We start from the raw sequence: 19,575 nt of genomic DNA on the forward strand, positions 1-19,575 counted from the left end.
ACAAACAGAATTTGTGATTTTGTCCAGGAAGCCCTAAGATTCACACAGTCATGCTAGACAGACAACACAGTCAGATTGCTGATCTCACTTTTTTTTCCTACTGTAGTTAAGAAATGTAAGTTTGTTTTTGTGCTTTTCTTCAGGTCAAACAAGGACTAGAGGCTAACCCAACCTGTTTGTTGAAATGGTGAGCTAATGCAGCCATTTGTAATTATAGAAATCAACTACGATTAACGCAAATTCCTGGCCTTTGAACTTAGGTCAGATGGCTCAGGACTGGCAATAATGGGCACTTTCTTATGCCCACCCATTATTGTGCAATAAAGCAGCACTTTGTTACCCCCCCCCCCCATTATTGTGCAATAAAGCATTGTACACTAAATCATCACATCTTTAGCGCACCAAAGCACCACATCCTCAATTCCCCTATTACCATAGGTGACATTAGAATTAGTCAATACCCTTTATTTAAAATGCCATGCAATCTTAAAAGGGAGAGGTTCTGCACATAGGGTTGCAGGTAATGAGCAGGTTTTGCTGGAAAAAATTGTGGTGGTAGGCCACATGATCAAGAGGCAGGGCACATTTACCCTTCATTTTTGAGGGTGGCCATGCTATACAGCTGGAGCATGTGGAAGAAGGGGTGTCCTACCTTTTCTTCCCCCTCCCAGGTGCAGAACAACCAATTATTTGCAACTGCTGAATGTGTGTCCTCTTTTTCCTCCTCTTCCTCCTCCTCCACTAATCCTACCATAGGCCTGCAAACTGACATGGAGGAGTCAATGTAATTATATTCTCACATCATTAGTCATTTGCTGCAGGTGCAGGATCTTGTTAATGCACAAGAATTCCTCATTTCAGATGCTGAGGATGAGGAAGAAAACACCAGAACTGTACAGGGAGTGAATATCAGGCAGAGAGCAGCAAGAGACAGCAATGTTGTTGCAGCTGCAGGTTGCTGCTCAGTGGGCTACAGTAATGATGAGGGTGCAGGTGGCAGATCATGCTAGGGTGGAAGATATTGGAAAAGAGTAAAGTGAGGGAGAGGTAGAACAGCAGTAAAGGATGATTTGCGGCAGCTTTCAGTGATTGGAGGAAGAAGTCATCCTTTTCCACTAGACGGCACTTTGCCTTGAGAAATGGACCCTATAAGGCCATGTTTCATGGCCTTATAGGGTCCATTTCTCAAGGCAACATAGTAACATGGACCTTTTTTACACATCTGCTGCTGACAACATGGCTGTTGTCAGCCATAGTAAAACTACTAGCCATTGGGGTACCACATGCATGAGGAGACATGTGAATCTGCACCACAAAGCCTAGCCCTGCACCTTTACCACCACTTTCTCAATTACCTTAACTTTTGACTCATTAATGGCCTCATTCTCTAACTCCTTAGAACCACCAGTCCCACACAAGCACCAAAGAGCATAGAGTATGCAAGGGCCCAGGCAATTGCTGTCTTTCTGTTTTTAAACTGGTATGCATAGGGGCAGGGGCCACACTGGGACAGAGATTCTGATAGCTCTCCAGGGTCAGGGCTGAGTGGTGAATGACCCCATGTCTTGTGTGTGACAGGCAGGGCTGTGTGTGAGAATGACATTGACCTGCTGTCTGCCCTACGTCAGTTAAAGGTAACACAAAGGTTACCTTGCCAGGTACATGTCACCAACCTGGTGGTACAGCCATTTCTGGTCAAGTACCTTGTTTCCCAGGAGGTCTTGTGTCAGGCAAGAAAGGTGTGTAGCCAGTTAAGGTGTTCATACTCTGCAAGTATTCTCCTAGCAGAAATGCAGTGTTAACACAATCTACTTGTTAACCACCTAATATGTGACACCATCATACACTGTAACTCCCTATTGGCCATGTTGCAGTGGTCCGGAGGTTTCACTGTGCTCTGCACAGATTCATGGCACCCCATATAGCCATATAGGCATAGCAAGGTAGCCTTGAAACATAACTGAGTTTCCTCAATGTTTTACAGGAATTAAAATATTTTTTCTTGTTAAATGTTAGTGTTTTTTTTTTATCTGTGAACATAGAGCTGATGGGACTCCAAAAGGACATTAACCGGGAAGTATTGTGGCTTGTCAATATGCATTTTAGCAAATTCCAATTTGACTTTTTATATGTTTTTCTTTTAACAGTTCAGTCATCCTGGGTCTTCTTCCTTAAAGCCCCATATCACTTGAAAAGTTAATGGTGATATGTTCAGACACTGATTACCTTGAAAGTTCAACTTGTATGCCTTTAGAAGTCTTCCTGGCTCTTTGCCTACCTTTTGCAATATTCTTCTTTCAATCTGAGGTCAGTTTTCCTTTTACAGCCAAATCCAGGGTGATGATTGGCTACACTGCCATGGATGTTAATTTGTTTTAATATTATTTGTAACTATAGTCACGGGTACATCAAGCTGTTTGAAAACGATCTTTACTTTTGACTTGATGATTTATAAACTGCTTTATGATCTTCACAGACAGCAACTCCTTCCTTTGCTTTCTCTGGTACATGTTCAGGGTGCATACAATGATATCAAACGGATATTGTATAATTTTTTCTAGGGTTGCTCAGGCCATTTTAGAACATCTCTGTAGAATAAGCAGCAATGTATCACTTTTATACACTTTCCTTCCTTTACTCTATGTCTATGGCATACCAAAAGAATGCAGTTATACATGAACAATCAATTTTACTTTCATCACTTTTTAGGAGGAATGAAGTATTGTTTAAAAAAGCTATAAGGGTCCATGTCTGTACATACTGTACAGTCAATATGTGTTGTAATTATCTCTGAACAATACAAGCTAATTGTTTATTTCAGGATGAAATCTGCCTCACCTCTCCCTTTTATATGTAACCAAGCTGCTTAAACAATGTCTAGACATTGAACAATATTAATGGCTATTGTCTCTCAGATAATACACTCTAATTTTGTTAAGAGACAAAACCTGCCTTGTCTCTTTCACTTTTCTGTGTATTTATGTGCTTACATAATGTCCTAAAGAGATCCAGTTTTCTATCAAACTCATAATTGAGGTCTATGTAGCACTACCCCTGAAGGAGTTGCTGGTTAGATTTGGGCTTACCGTTACCTTCTGTTCCACTCGCTTCACTTCTAGGGGTGTCCCGTGGTAGATGGCCCAGTAACTTGAGAGACCGACAACAGATCCACTTGAATGGATTTTATTTGCAAAACGTAAACAATGAACAGTCTCTTAAATTGGGATCAGAGGGTTAGAATGGAAGTTCAGATACTCTTAATGTCAAAGTCAAAATGTTGAAGAACTTGCTTACTTTGACTGCATCCAGAGAATAGCCATTCGCAACTGGATGTTCACCCAAGTTGGACAGTCCCTCTCTCACAAGGCCCATCAGCCAACAAGGTGCCCACTCAGGAATAAGTCTCTGCCATAGATGTTGTTGTAGAACATACAAGATAATGTCTCTGCCACAGACATTGTTGTAGAATACGTAGGGAAACTAAACTTGATAAACACTCGTAGGATACCTGGATCTTTCAGCCAGCTTGGCGATATCCACGACACCAAATTCTCTTGGGTACTTCAGCCCTTCCAGGCTCTTACTAAGAAACTAACCCATACGTGGTCTTCTTCTGAAGAGTCCTACCCTGGAATGCTTGAAGTTACTAGGTCTCTCCCAAACCAGAGACGGTACCCAACCACCTCAGAATCCTCCTTTAGTTTCCTTGCCTCGGGCCAGCCAGCCCCGAGACATAACGATCGGGTGGATCCGCACCCCAGGCCATAGCCTTCCTGGGGGCTGGTCAGGAGGACCAGGACCATGAAGTCAGTACATTATTCTGGACCAGAACCCTGAACCACGTGACATCCGCATCTTAAATACCCTCACCCAGAAAGCACAGCAAGAGCGCCTGTCAGGGAAATAGCCGCAATCTCACGAGGTACGTTCGTGTTAGCGCGCGTCAGCGCCTACGTAAACGCAGAGTAGTTTCTAGACGAACGACCGACGCTACGTCTAACCGGGCGTGCGTACGCGGGGATGCCACGAATACACAACGTACTCGACGTAGACGTACGATCGCTCCGACGCGTTCACGACGTGACCCGGTCATCTCGCCCATTTAAACGACCGCCTGACAGTCTCGCATTGCTGGATTATCGTCAGCTCTCCCGTGAACCTGAACCTGAACCCGTGCTTCCTGTTATCCGACCTCCAGTGTACCGACCCGGCTTGCTTGACCTGTTCCTGTTATCCTCCTGGCTCTGACTCCTGGCTTGTACCCGACGTTCCTGATCTGCTCCCTGCACCTGATCCCGGCCTGTATTTGACCATTCTCTGGACTTCCGCTGCCTACTCTCGGATTTCCTTGCACAGTTGCCACCCGGACTTACTTACCCAGTACTTGACCTCTGCTGCTGCTACCTGGCAACCTGTGCTACTGTGGGCATTGCATCCCTGTGTCAACTTCAGGGTTGTGCTGCGCTCGGCCGCAAGGGGAGCCCTCTCAGCATTTCGGCCTCACTCCCGACCGTGACAGTATAATCCAGCCATGTCAGAGGTCGACAGAGGCGACTCCCCGTTGGAGGCCGTTTTACAAGAACTTTCAGCCCTTACTCCAGCTATTCAGGAGCTCCGAGAGAGATATCATTGGCTGAAGGAACGCCTGCAACACCCGCTAGAACCACCCACCTTCTCTGGTCAAGTTCCTGTTTCTACTATCTCAGCTGCCCCAGAACCACGAGTCCCAGCCCCGGAACGCTTCTTGGGGGACCGAAGGAAATTCAGATCCTTCAAGAACTCATGTTTTCTCTATTTCTCCCTGCAACCTCAGACCTTTTCTTCAGAAGCAACCAAGGTGGGGTTCACCATTTCATTACTGAGGAACGATCCCCAGACGTGGGCCCATGGCCTGTTGGAGCAATGCAGCCCTTATGTAGAGACTTTGGATCTGTTCTTTGAAGCCATGGCTCGCTTGTACGATGATCCTTTCCGGACAGCTACAGCCGAAGCAACTTTGTACGCCCTTCGCCAGGGTGAGCGACCTGCAGAGGACTATTCGGTAGAATTCCGAACCTGGAGTTCTGACTCCGGCTGGAACGAAGCAGCACTGAAACATCAGTATCGTATGGGGTTGTCCGAAGCCCTTAAGGACGAGTTGGCCAGGTTGGAGATCCCCACTACTCTTGAGGACCTCATCTTACTCGCCATCCAGCTCGACAGGCGTTTACGGGAACGTCAGGCTGAACGCACTCGGACTACTTGCTCCATCCAGGCCCCACCTTCAGCTCACCCAGCAGTAGGCCCCGTTCTGAGGGGCATTCCCCGTCCCGCTTTAACCTACGAAGAGAGACTTCTTCGCCGTCAGGCACACCTTTGTTTTTACTGTGGGAAGTCGGGACATTTCATTAACAACTGCCCCACAAGGCCGAGTAAACCAGTCCCAGGCACCCCATCTCATCTTCAAATAGCAAAGTCAGCTTCTGCTCACATCACTCTTCCAGTCACATTGATGGTGGCAGGCAGCAGAGTCCCTCTACAAGCAATTATCGATTCTGGAGCCTGTAGTTGCTTCATGGACTTAACCTTGGCTCAGAGTCTGGCTCTCCCATTGAACCTCAAGGAACAGAGACTGACCGTCCGTTTGGCCGATGGCTCCTTGCCTAGTTCTGGTCATGTCACCAAGGAAACTAGTCCCATCCTGACGCTCACCGATTCGGGTCACCGGGAATTCCTTAAATTTGACGTACTGAGCTCCCCGATGTTCCCCGTTATCCTAGGGATCCCTTGGTTACAGGCTCACAACCCCCAGATCGATTGGCCCTCAAGGGTGGTTTCCTTCTCATCTGCCTATTGCCAGCAGCACTGCCTAGATTCCGTCCCTCGCAACCTGCCCAGTTGTCTGACTGTCCAACCTGTACCCAGTCCGGCTCCTCACATACCAACAGTCTACCAGGAATTCAGAGACGTGTTTGACAAGAGGAAAGCCGATATCCTACCTCCACACCGCCCCTATGACTGCCCCATTGAATTATTACCTGGGGCCTCCATCCCTTTTGGTCAGATATTCCCCCTTTCGGAGACTGAACTGGAGGCTCTCAGACAATACATTGATGAAAACCTGGCCAAAGGATTCATTCGTCCCTCTTCATCCCCTGCCGGAGCAGGTATCTTCTTTGTGGAGAAAAAAGATAAGACCCTAAGACCATGTGTGGACTATCGGGAATTAAACAATATTACCCTCAAAAACCGCTATCCTCTTCCGCTTATCCCTGAACTCCTCCAGAGGTTCCATACCTCACGTATCTTTACGAAACTCGACCTACGTGGGGCTTATAATCTTGTCCGTATCCGGGAAGGGGACGAGTGGAAGACCGCCTTCAGAACAAGATTTGGTCACTTTGAATATTTGGTCATGCCCTTTGGACTATGTAATGCCCCGGCAACCTTTCAGCATTTCATCAATGATATCTTTCGGGAGCATCTTGACCACTTTGTTGTCGCCTACCTTGACGACATTCTGATTTTTTCAACCTCACTAGAACTTCACAGGGTACATGTTAAGAAAGTACTATGTATTCTTAGAACTCACGGGTTATATGCCAAAGCTGAGAAGTGTGACTTTGAGAAAGAATCTATCCATTTCCTGGGACTCATTATTACCACAGGTGGAATTGCCATGGACCCGCAGAAGGTGAGATCTATCCTGGATTGGCCCGCTCCTTCTGACAAAAAGGGTGTACAGAGGTTCATCGGGTTCGCAAACTTCTACCGAAGATTCATACGGGGTTTCTCCACCATTGTAGCCCCCATCACCCTGACCACTCGCCAGCACACCAAGTTCCACTGGTCCCCAACAGCTCAGTCCGCCTTTGACCAGCTCAAGATCCTTTTTACCTCTGCACCCATCCTGCAGCATCCAGATCCCGCCTTGCCCTTTGTGCTAGAAGTTGATGCCTCGGAGGTGGCCACCGGGGCGATCCTATCCCAACGTCAAGGTCCCAAAGCTTTACTACATCCTGTAGCCTTTTTCTCCCGGAAGATGAGTCCTCCAGAGAAGAACTATGATGTAGGGGACCGGGAACTTCTTGCGATCAAAACCGCTCTGGAAGAATGGAGGTACCTCCTGGAAGGTGCCGCTCATCCCATTCTAATTTTTACGGACCATAAAAACTTGGAGTATCTCCGTACGGCCAAACGTTTAAGACCCCGACAAGCCCGATGGGCTTTGTTCTTTTCAAGATTCAATTTTCATATCACCTACCGCCCAGGATCTAAGAACAGCAAAGCGGATGCTTTATCTAGGATGTTTCCTGATACCCCAGAAGGAGCCCCACCCAGTACAATTTTGTCTCCCCAAAATTTCCTGTTAATACAACCAGACCTAAGGTCTTCTATCGAACTGGCTACCAGGCAGTGTACGGAGACCGAAGTTTCCTCCCTGAGAAGCCAAGGAGGGCTTCTATGGCACCAGGACAAGATTTTTGTTCCCCAGCAAGCCAGGTTACTAGTGTTGAAGACCTTCCATGACCACCAACTTGCAGGCCACTTTGGAGTACGGAAGACGACGGACCTTGTACAGCGGTCCCTATGGTGGCCTACTTTAAGGGCGGACTGTAAGGTTTACGTAGATTCCTGCACCATCTGCCAGCGCAGCAAGGGATCTAACACCAGACCCTAGGGTCTGTTAAGGCCACTGCCAGTTCCGGAGAAACCATGGAAGGAAATTTCCATGGATTTTATCGTGGAACTACCTCCCTCTGAAGGGTTTACGGCCATCTTGGTGGTCGTAGACCGCCTATCCAAGATGGCGCATTTCTTGCCGCTAAAAGGGACCCCCTCTGCCCTAGATACGGCAAAGACTTTTATAAGAGAAATTGTCCGGTTACACGGGGTACCTGATAGCATTGTATCGGACAGAGGGGTACAATTCACCTCCAAATTTTGGAAAGAACTATGTAAATTGCTCTCAATTAAAATATGTTTGTCTTCTGCCTATCATCCACAGAGTAATGGACAAACCGAAAGGACCAATCAAACTTTGGAACAATACCTGCGATGCTTCTGCTCTTTCTCCCAGGATGATTGGGTTTCCTTGTTACCGTGTGCAGAATTTGCTTACAATAATTCTGTGCACGCCTCCACCAACCAGTCACCCTTCTGGGCAAACTATGGATTCCACCCTTCATTCCTGCCTAACACCATTCCTGAATCATCTGTCCCGGCAGTCCAGGACAGAGTAAATTTCATTCACTCTAACTATCAAGTACTTCAAGACACCATGAGAAGGGCCCAGGAGGAATACAAGAAGCAGTATGATAGGAGGAAGAGAGTCAACCCCACCTTCAAGACAGGGGATAAGGTGTGGCTTTCAGCAGCAAATCTAAAACTACCTTGTCCCTCCCGGAAGCTGGGACCTAAATTTCTGGGTCCTTTTGAGATCAAACGGGAGATTAATCCCGTAGCCTTTGAACTTGTTCTGCCTGAATCATTTAAAATTCATCCTATATTTCATGTCTCCCTCCTTAAACCTGTTACCTTTAGTCCATTTTCAGGAAGAGAAGAAGTGCCCCCGCCTCCAGTTCAGGTTGGTGAAGAAACCGAGTATGAAGTCGAATCCATTCTCGACTGTCGTCGGAGAGGTAGGACCATCCAGTTTTTAATTAAATGGAAGGGGTATTCTGCTGAGGAGAACTCGTGGGAGCCTGCCAATCATGTACATGCTCCTAAACTTTTACACAGGTTCCGCAGCCGGTATCCTGAGAAATGGGCTCGGTTGGGCATCCGGAGGCTGCCCCTTGGGGGGAGGCACTGTCAGGGAAATAGCCGCAATCTCACGAGGTACGTTCGTGTTAGCGCGCGTCAGCGCCTACGTAAACGCAGAGTAGTTTCTAGACGAACGACCGACGCTACGTCTAACCGGGCGTGCGTACGTGGGGATGCCACGAATACACAACGTACTCGACGTAGACGTACGATCGCTCCGACGCGTTCACGACGTGACCCGGTCATCTCGCCCATTTAAACGACCGCCTGACAGTCTCGCATTGCTGGATTATCGTCAGCTCTCCCGTGAACCTGAACCTGAACCCGTGCTTCCTGTTATCCGACCTCCAGTGTACCGACCCGGCTTGCTTGACCTGTTCCTGTTATCCTCCTGGCTCTGACTCCTGGCTTGTACCCGACGTTCCTGATCTGCTCCCTGCACCTGATCCCGGCCTGTATTTGACCATTCTCTGGACTTCCGCTGCCTACTCTCGGATTTCCTTGCACAGTTGCCACCCGGACTTACTTACCCAGTACTTGACCTCTGCTGCTGCTACCTGGCAACCTGTGCTACTGTGGGCATTGCATCCCTGTGTCAACTTCAGGGTTGTGCTGCGCTCGGCCGCAAGGGGAGCCCTCTCAGCATTTCGGCCTCACTCCCGACCGTGACAGCGCCACGCCTACTGACCGGGCTCCGAGAGAGAGTAACTTAAGCACCTAACCAGACCATAGTTCCATGCCTGCCAGAAGAGACAGTGCCCCCTGTGGCCAGGCTGAACATCTCACAGTCCAGTCAGACTGATGCTAAAGTCCAAATTTAGACAATTGTACTCAAACCAAACTGCAGTTTAGGCATAACCTTAACTTTGAAAAATGCATAGTGTGTGCTCTTCAGGAGCTGCCGCTACATCTATATTTTGAATATATAAGTGGGTTTAGGGAGAATGTAGGGTTATGGTTTTGAAGTGTTTTTGGGCTCTCTATTTTGACTTTTTTCACATTTTAGGACAATGCAGTTAATAACTTTGAAAAAAAGAGCTCACAAACTTTATTATAAAACAGGGATATGCAATTAGCGGACCTCCAGCTGTTGCAGAACTTCAAGTCCCATGAGGAGTAGCCAGACTCTGACAGCCACAAGCATAACACCCAGAGGCAGAGGCATGATGGGACTTGTAGTTTCGCAACAGCTGGAGGTCTGCTAATTGCATATCTCTGTTATAAAACTATTTTGCCACTGGCTAAATTGGCACATACAGGCATTTCTCAAGCATGTATTTGAAATGATTGGTGTTTTCCTATGTCACCCTCTAACTCTCACTAAAAGGAAAACCCTCACCCCACCGTACAATATTTTTTACATTTTTTTTTTTTGCTATGGCACTGCCCAGCTCCTAATGCCCTTTTTTTAAAAAATCTCTTGCCTATTAGCCTTAAAAATTGCCAAAATGAATTAATTGACTGGAGTCAAAGAGCATTACGTGTTTATTAAAAAGGGAGCCTAAGCCTTTGTACACACGGTCAGAGAATCTGTCAGAATGTGTCCTATCGGACCGTGTCGTCGGATAATCCGACTGTGTGTGGTATGCATCGGACTGATTCCATCGGAATATCTGTCGGACCCAATTTTCCAACATGTTGGAAATATTTCCCGACCAACTGGGCCGATCGGACATACTCCGATCATGTGTAGAGAATTTTGATCGGACCAAGTGCCACGCATGCTCAGATCAAATTCCTACATCAAAGCTATTGGCTATTAGCCTGAATGTAGTCCCATTGTAACGAAATTATGTCATCACGTTCTGAAAGATCAGATTTTTCGCCAACTTTGTCCGACCGTGTGTATGCAGCAGTTTCGGACGAGATCCGACGGACAAAATCCGACGGGCAAAATCCGACGGATTTGGTTGTGGAAATCGCCGACCGTGTGTACAGGGGCTAAAAGAGGCTTTTTGCCCTCCTTGTTTTTTTATGGCAACTGGATGTTTTGATTTCAATTTGACAGTTGGAACTTGATTGGTTGCTAATGGGCAGAGGTTAGTTATTAATTCCTTTAAATTGTTTAATCCCCATAGGCCAAAAATAATTTTGGAAAACTATAAATAAGTTATCATACCAAACTGCTCTTATCCATTTCAGAAAATGGCCTTTGAACATATTTGCTTGCATTTTCCTGGTGCCCTTGGCACCATTTCCACGGTCTATTCCTTGCCAAATGCTGCAGCTCCCCATGCCCCATCCATATGTTCAGAGATGGGAATGAGATCTATGGTCCTTTATTGACCCTGGGGACTGAAGCAAAGCCTTGTCTAGGATAGCAAAATGCTATTTCAATACTGTCACACTGGAGGCAGCCTACAAAGTCCTTCTCCGCTGGTAATGATTTCTGGCCCACGTCAGCAACTCGGTCCTGTCGTATAGTGATAGATGCTTCTGAGGCTGTGGTCAGCATGGAGACGAGATCCATATTTGGTGGTCATGCCCTCGCCTGGTGGGGTTCTGGTCGAGGGTTTTGGGCCTTTTGTTTACAATTTATGTATGCATTCCTAAAGTTGCTAAGCTGGCACTTCTCCACTGCCCAATCCTGGGCCTCTTCTCCTATCAGAAAACATTGTCCATTTATCTCTTCATAGCCACTAAACGTGCAATAGCCTAGAAAAAAACATCAGTCCCATTTGTGGAAGGGAAAAGCATCTTGACAACCCTAATGATTAACAAAAAGATGACCAGTATCCTCCACAACTCGCACCTGAAATTCCTTAAGGTGTGGGCCCCGTAGTGGTTACATGCCCTTCCGACTCTGCACCTGACTAGTTTGGGTACCCCTGGTTAACTAAAGTCTGCTCGTCAGCCCACATAAGTCTTCTCTTCCTGATCTGATCACTGCTACTTCTTCCCCTTATTTCATTCTTCTTGCTCTCCTCTTCCTGGCTCCAGTGCTCTCTTTTCTTCTTCTCCTCCCTTTTTTCTTTTTTTTTTCCCTCCATTACCTTTTCCATCTCCCCCTCACATATATTTAGTTTGTTCCCATTCCATTTGGAGTTGGTGGGGTCTGATCATGTCTTCCCCTTCCTGTAACCCCTGAGTCTTAGGACCCAGGCACCTAGTGTTGACCCCTATCTTAGCCGGCCAGGTGTCATTGTTTTATAGTTTCATATACTCTTGATTCTTATGTATTATTGATGTAATTTTTCTAATGTTCTTCTGTTAATTTTCCTATGTGTGGGAATTATTCCTACTGTACATCTTCTTGATAATTTTTTTCAATAAAACATTTTGTACCAGAAAGTTAGTCTGCAGTACCACTTGTTCTGCCTCCATGATAGACTCCTGCATCAGATTGTGGGGTGACCAATTAAACTCAAAACATGAAAAATTGTGAATTGAATGCAGAGTTTCTCACTGAACTAGCTTTTACGGTAGGCTATTTTTATATTTCTAAAGTGACACTTATTTATTAGATTTTTCTCAGTTTTCTTCATGTCGTCCTTACTTTTTATTGGGGGCTTGCTAGGTAATTCCTTTTCAATAAACAAATAAATAAATAAAAAAGTGCCAGACCCCGGTGAGCTTTGATCTCTCCCACATTATTCAAGCATAATTCCCCCTCTCAAAGTTTGCCCACTCCAGTGGTAGATTGAGCACCTATGTGTGCTTCAAGGATCAGATAATTGCAGATACTAACAACAATAAGTAACATGATGAAAATTCTACAGAATATCAACCTAAAGTTAATATAACTGTGAGATACAATAAACTACCGATATATATATATATATGGCATGATGATATGAGGAGTAAAATTTCACTTCTTTCCCAACCCACCTTTGAAAACCCCTGCAATATCAGAGTAAAAGCTGGACATGCCCCTCTATACTATAAAAGGTGTGTTTTATATGTACTTTTGCAATTACTCCTTTAGCAGCATGTATGTTTTTCTTTTTTTCCTTAAGATGCAAATCTGTCCACTAACTGCATTAATAAAATATTTGAAACATTTAGAGTGTAATACTTGGTTTTGTATAATTTCTTTTATGATACTTGTATGAAAAAGTATCCTGTTCTCTTTGTATTGCTTCCTTTGTGTGAAATCTCTGGTGCTCCTGCCAGTCACCACATTAAGCAGGAGAACACGGCGTGGTCAGTGTGCTCTCCTCTATTGATCAGACTTGTCCTGACATGGTCTGCATGCACATCCTTTCACTGGGAAGCTCAGTGTACTGCTGTTTCTCCTCCCTAAGCTCCTATGCAGCTGGAAACAGATGGAATATGATCACTTATAAATAAGGGCGAAAAAGGTGTTTTGTAATGTTTTTTTTAAGAGAAAAATGGATGCACATGTTCTGTGGGTGTGTGCCACATCCCAGTCTATAGCTTAGGAACCAAGGTATTTTCACTAAGGAGGACTATAAATGGCACATTGACAAATAGCATTTATAAAAATACAAAAGGCATAAGTACAAGTGATTAGTCATTGTTCTCCAGCATGATATAGCATCTTCTGCTACCCGATGCATTTCAGAGAAGAATCTTCTTCATCAGGGGTACAGATAGAAGAAAGCCACGGCTGCCACTGGCGCCCGATTTGAAAACCTAGGATGAATCATATCAATGTCTCTGCATCCTCTGCATTTTATTTTGCGCTATAAACTAAAAAAGACAGACAATTTTGAAAAAAATAAATAATATTTTTTACTTTCTGCTATAAAACATATCCAATAAAAAATGTAAAAAATTAAATTTCTTTATGAATTTAGACCAGTTCATATTCTGCTACATATTTTTTTGTAAAAACAATCTCAATAAGCGTATATTGATTGGTTTGCGCAATGTTATAGCATCTACAAACTTCAGTATATATACAGGAACTATTTTTTTTTTTACTTATAATTGCGGTGATTGGCGACTTATAGCGGGACTGTGATATTGTGGCAGACAATCTGACACTAACTGACACTTTTGACACTTTTTGGGAACCAGAGACAATAATACAGTGATCAGTGCTAAAAATATGCCACTGAACTAATGACACTGGCTGGAAAGGGGTTAAATATCTAGGGTGATTAAAGGTTTAAATGTGTGCCTAGCCAGTGTTTTGGCTGTGCTGTGTGTGGTGCTCTTACTGAGGCAAGTAATGGATTTTATTCCCTGCTTTGTGCCACGTTACACGTTGCACCCTAAATACAGATGTAATATCTAACATGGTACAAAAGGTGACTTTAGCATTTAAAGGAGTAGAAATGTTACAAGCATGGATAGCTTTGAGCAAAAACAATGGGTGATGAAGCACAGATGTAAAATTGAACCCATGCGGTAAAAATTGTACAGCAGTCTGCAATCACTCCCTTTCTAAATCTAAGTTCTACTATGCTGGGGAGTACAAGAGCCTAATATGAAGTCAAATTCAAGGTACTTACAACAAGTTTTAGATTTTATGTGAAACAATTCTTGATTTAATAATTACATGACATTTTTTGTTTTTGTTACAGGCCCAATAAGCAGTATTATGGTAAACAAATATGGGAGTCGTCCAGTCGTAATGGCCGGAGGATTACTATGCTCCTTGGGAATGATTTCTGCTTCATTCTGCAACAGTGTCCTTCAGTTATACATTTGTATTGGAGTCATTGGTGGTAAGTGCTAATAAACTACTGATAGTCTAGTGCTTCTCTTGCCGCTGCTGCTACTACTACTCTTAAGGCCCGTACACACGGTTGGACTTTTTGACAACAAACATGCAAATTAGCTGTTTTGGAGCAACATCCGACTGTGTGTACGCTCCATCGGACAAACTTTTTCTGTTTTCATCTGACTTTTGTTGGCTCTGCGAACGGACAAACTTTCTGGCAACAAAAGTCCGATGGAGCAAAGTCCGACCGTGTGTATGCAAAAGCATCGGACTTTTGTACAAGGTACAAACACGCATGCTCAGAACCAATGCAAACGATCGGACTACAATACAGAAGTTGACCAAAGATGGCGCTGGAGTCATTGAACGTCCTCTTTTGAAGTGGCGTCAGTACGTTGTGACGTCACTACGTTCGTGTTTGTTGTCAAAAAGTCCGACCGTGTGTATGCAATACAAACTTGTGGACCACGCCCTTTGTACAAAAGTCCACGGGAAAGTTTGTACAAAGTCCGATCGTGTGTATGGGGCTTTACTTTTACTACTGCTACTACTACTACTACTACTACTATTACTAAAGTACTCCAGCTAACTCTAGTACTGACAGAATGTTTTGTTTTATTGTTTTTAAAATGTATAGTTAGCTTATGAATGCAACACTATTAGGCATTCAATAAACCTTTTCTGTTCAGAGAAATTAAATTAAGAAATTATCAAAAAATGCCTGCAAGTATTCATACACAGGTCTAGAAAACAGAAAACATTTTCACAATGATAACTTTCAACTAAAAATATTAAAGTCTGAAAATACTGCAACTAGTCTCTAAAATGAGTCAAGACACCACGTCAGAAAATATACAGTATAATACTAGACTGTCTGTAAACACTGAGAATTTTAAAGTCTCACAAAATCATAAGTGAACACACTCCAGATTAATTATATCATAAAATGTTTTTGAATATTCCTAACAAAGATGAAGGGCTGATTTGCTAAAGGCAAGTAGGGCTGTTCACTTTGCAAAAAAGTTGCACTTTCCAAGGGAATCCCAGAGTGAATATGGCAAAAAAAAAAATCACTTAGCAAAGAATACCTGATCACGTGCAAGGAAAAAAACTGCATTTTTGCTTGCGCATGTTTGGATGATGAAAATCAGCAGAGCTTCACCTCATTCACTAAGCTCTTTCCATTGCAAAGTGCAACTTCCCTTGCAAAGTGAACAGTCGATTTACCTTTAGTAAATATCTATATCTGTTTAGTGTCTATATTTTTTTTTTGTTGTATCGTCCAGTGCCCTTTTTGAAGAGATTTTGAAATACTTCCACTCCCAAAGAAAGAGCTCTCTCTTTCTAATAAAACTTTAGAGAGAGCTGCAGTTGTGTCCATGTAGCCACTGTATCCCAACTGATATGAATAGGAATGCCTTCACGCATATGTAGGCAAAACATGGCCATCACATGTGTTTACGTTTAAAGAGGAAGTATACTTGCTCTGCTGACACCTATAGGTAAGCCTTAGGTAGTGTAAATAGTGTAGTGTAAATATCTCCTTAATGTGTACTGATATTTACATTACATGCAACCGGTGACATCACTGGTGCAATGCGCTTTAACCACTTTCAGACCGGACCATTTTGCTGGCTTAAGACCAGATCACTTTTTGTGATTCGGCACTGCGTCGCTTTAACTGACAATTGCTCGGCCATGCGACGTGGCTCCCAAACAAAATCGACGTCCTTTTTTTCCCACAAATAGAGGTTTCTTTTGGTGCTATTTGATCACCCCTGCGGTTTTTATTTTTTGCGTTATAAACAAAAATGAAAAAAAAAACACATTATTTTTTACTTTATGTTATAATAAATATCCCCCAAAAATATATAAAAAAACATTTTTTCCCTCAGTTTAGGCTGTATTCTTCTATATATTTTTGGTAAAAAAAATCGCAATAAGCGATTATTGATTGGTATGCGCAAAAGTTATAGCGTTTACAAAATAGGGGATAGTTTTATGGCATTTTTATTAATAATTAGTTTTTTACTAGTAATGGCGGCGATCAGTGGAATGGCGGCAGCGACACATCGGACATTATTGACACATTTTTGGGACCATTGTCATTTATACAGCAATCACTGCTATACAAATGCATTGATTCCTGTGTAAATGACACTGGCAGTGAAGGAGTTAACCAGGGGGTGGCAGTGTAGGGGTTAAGTGTTCCTAGGGGTGTGTTACTAACTGTGGGGGGCTAGGCTTTGTGTTAGTGAGCACAGATGGAGCAGAGATCAGCATCACTTGTTGCTAGGCAGAATGAGGAGATTGAGGAGATGCTGTTTACGACGGCATCTCCCCATTCAGTCGCCCCACGAGACGTTCGCGGGTATCCCCGCAGCGATCGAGTCCGTGGGACCCACGACCAGACTCACGGGGGTCCTGACTGGCACGCGAGCGCACGGACGGTGGCGCGCACGCGATGGCAGGGCGGCATATAAAAATGGACGTACCTGTACGCCAATATGCCTGCCCGTGGCATTCTGCCGACGTACATCGGCGTGCACCAGTCGGGAACTGGTTAAATGAACGGCCATGGGTGCCATTCCTTCTGAGCCCTGTGCCATAAATGCCAGCTCCGCCATACATGCGCTGGAGTGACATCATCACGGCTCCAGATACTCACAGTGCTGGAGCCCCGCAAGGGCTCCGCTGGAAGGCGTTGTTCTAAGGTAAGTATTTCATAATGAGCTAGTATGTGATGCATACTAGCTCATTATGCCTTTGTCGTACAGGTTTTTTGTGGAGTTTACAACCCCTCTTTAGTAGGAGCGAGGCCTAACTATATATATATTCTGAATATATCAAATAGATTTTTTGTGCAATTGGTTTCTTTAACTAGCAATGTCAGGCTCACGATCAGGGGGTACATTTTAGTGTTAAGAGTTTATATTAAGCTTCAGGGGTATTATTTTAGTTGGTAATTTGAAATAATGATTTGTTTAATCTGTTGATAAGTGTTAAAGCAGATTAGGTGTTCTTTTTCAGGGTGGGTAAGGACAATCTTTCAGTTTTATGGATTATCCTAAAACACAATTTAAATTGTAAGGGTAGATAAGTGGGAAAGAAAGGTTTATTGTTGTGAAGGTGATACGTTTTAGGGATAAGGATCATATATTTTTTTATATATATATATATATATATATATATATATATATATATATATATATATATATACTTTAAAATAATGTAATTTTGAACATATTGAACAAAAATTATGGTCAAAGTAATGTGCAATAATTGCAACTTAAATACCAAAAATACTTTACTATTGATCACTAAACTTTGAAGAGAGCAATACGAACATATATAAGTTAGAAAATGTGAAATAACACTCTACCTCCATTCTAACTATAAAAAAAGCCAATATTCACAACTAACAAATTGACTTTGTTCTTGTAACTTGCATTGCTTTGCATTTGTTAATAATGCAATTCTGATTGACTAAGGTTTTTTTTTTTCTGTTGTAGGTTTCGGATTAGCATTTAATCTTCAGCCTTCTTTAACAATTATTGGAAAATACTTCTTCAAAAAACGGCCTATTGCAAATGGACTGGCCATGGCAGGAAGCCCAGTATTTTTAAGTACTTTAGCGCCTCTAAATCAGTTTCTTTTCAATAAATTAGGATGGAGAGGGAGTTTTTTAGTGCTAGGAGGACTCCTGTTAAATTGCTGTGTGGCTGGGTCTCTCATGAGGCCTATTGGACCTAAACCTGTACAAAAAGTCGCAGAGAAAGCAGAGAAAGCAGAGAAAGCAGAGAAGTTGACAGTATGTCAGAATATTAACAAATATTTAGATTTATCACTTTTTAAGCACAGGGGATTTCTTATTTATTTATCCGGGAATGTCATTATGTTCTTGGGATTCTTTGCCCCAATTGTTTTCCTGGCACCATATGCCAAGCATATGGGAATAGATGAGTATTCATCTGCTTTTTTACTATCCATATTGGCTTTTGTAGACATGGTAGCAAGACCTAGCATGGGAATGGTTGCAAACTCTAAATATGTCCGTCCAAGGATACAATATTTTTTCAGTTTTGCAATTTTATATAATGGTATATGCCATGTATTGTGCCCCTTTGCTAACGATTACATGGGATTAGTGATATACGCAATATTCTTTGGCTTTGCCTTTGGTATGGTAAGCAGTGTTCTCTTTGAAACACTAATGGACCTTGTTGGAGCAGCAAGATTCTCCAGTGCTGTTGGACTTGTAACCATTGTGGAATGTTGCCCAGTATTAATTGGACCTCCGTTGGGTGGTAAGAATTTTCCCTTTTTCTTTTATTAAAAACATTTTCATAGTATAAGAATCCACAATATCCAAATCTGCATATTATTCTAAATCTTGCTACTTTAATCCTCATTGTTGATTTCTCCTATCTTTCAAGGAGATTTTTTTATCATTAACTAACATTTTAAAGAATTGGGTAACCATTTTGGAGCAATCGCAGCAAATACAGTGGTTAGGTTCAAATTTGCAGATTTCTCTATATGGAGAAAGGGATTGAGGAGAGTAATTGACCAATCTTTTTCAAGCCACTACCCTTCCAACAAGCACCAGTCACGTTTAACAGCCCCACTGCTTCTATGTCATTACAAATTGCCACATCAATCAGTGATTCCTCCTATTACCTGTATCTGTGACCACAGAAAAAATATACACTCTGGTTGAGATAGAGGCTAGATAGTGTCTAGATATTGTTATACTTAGCAACTGAGCATTTTTTTTTAAATCCTGTATTGCAACATTCCTTGAATAGCATAGGTGAACACTGGACAGACGCCGGAGTTCAAAAAGTGGGCACCTTTAGTGAGTCTTGTGGCTTCAATTGTAGAAAGGTTATACATATGTATCAAATCAACAAAATCTTTATTCATTTAGAAATAAACATAAAAGATTCAAGAGCAATATTAACACATTGCACTATACACCTAAAAATTAAAACTACCGTTTTAATATTTACTGTTGAAGATGCTAAGACCTGGAGGATTAGCATTTGGGCTCCTGGAAATACAGTGACAGCTTGTCTTCTGGGAGTACTATAAACCAGTCAGGTATAAATAATATAGAGAAGTTAAGGAGATGACATGCACCTCATTGAACTTAAAGTTACTGTAAGGTGTTTTTTTTTAAATAACAAACATCATAC

General features: G+C 43.1%; 1 protein-coding gene across 2 annotated transcripts in view; it reads left to right on the top strand.

Annotated features, from left to right (window-relative positions):
* LOC143963731 (monocarboxylate transporter 2-like) overlaps nucleotides 1–19,575 on the top strand; it is a 141,041-nt gene that overhangs the window by 100,082 nt on the left and 21,384 nt on the right. For both annotated transcript variants that reach the window (XM_077473450.1, XM_077473451.1), the window contains exons 3-4: nucleotides 14,238–14,381; nucleotides 17,890–18,684. In XM_077473450.1, the coding sequence (XP_077329576.1) occupies nucleotides 14,238–14,381; nucleotides 17,890–18,684 (939 nt within the window). The remainder of the gene's footprint in view (nucleotides 1–14,237; nucleotides 14,382–17,889; nucleotides 18,685–19,575) is intronic.

This window comes from Lithobates pipiens, unplaced genomic scaffold, assembly GCF_037356315.1.
Source record: "Lithobates pipiens isolate NorthernLeopardFrog02 unplaced genomic scaffold, aLitPip1_a1.2 Scaffold_8, whole genome shotgun sequence".
NCBI lineage: Eukaryota > Metazoa > Chordata > Amphibia > Anura > Ranidae > Lithobates > Lithobates pipiens.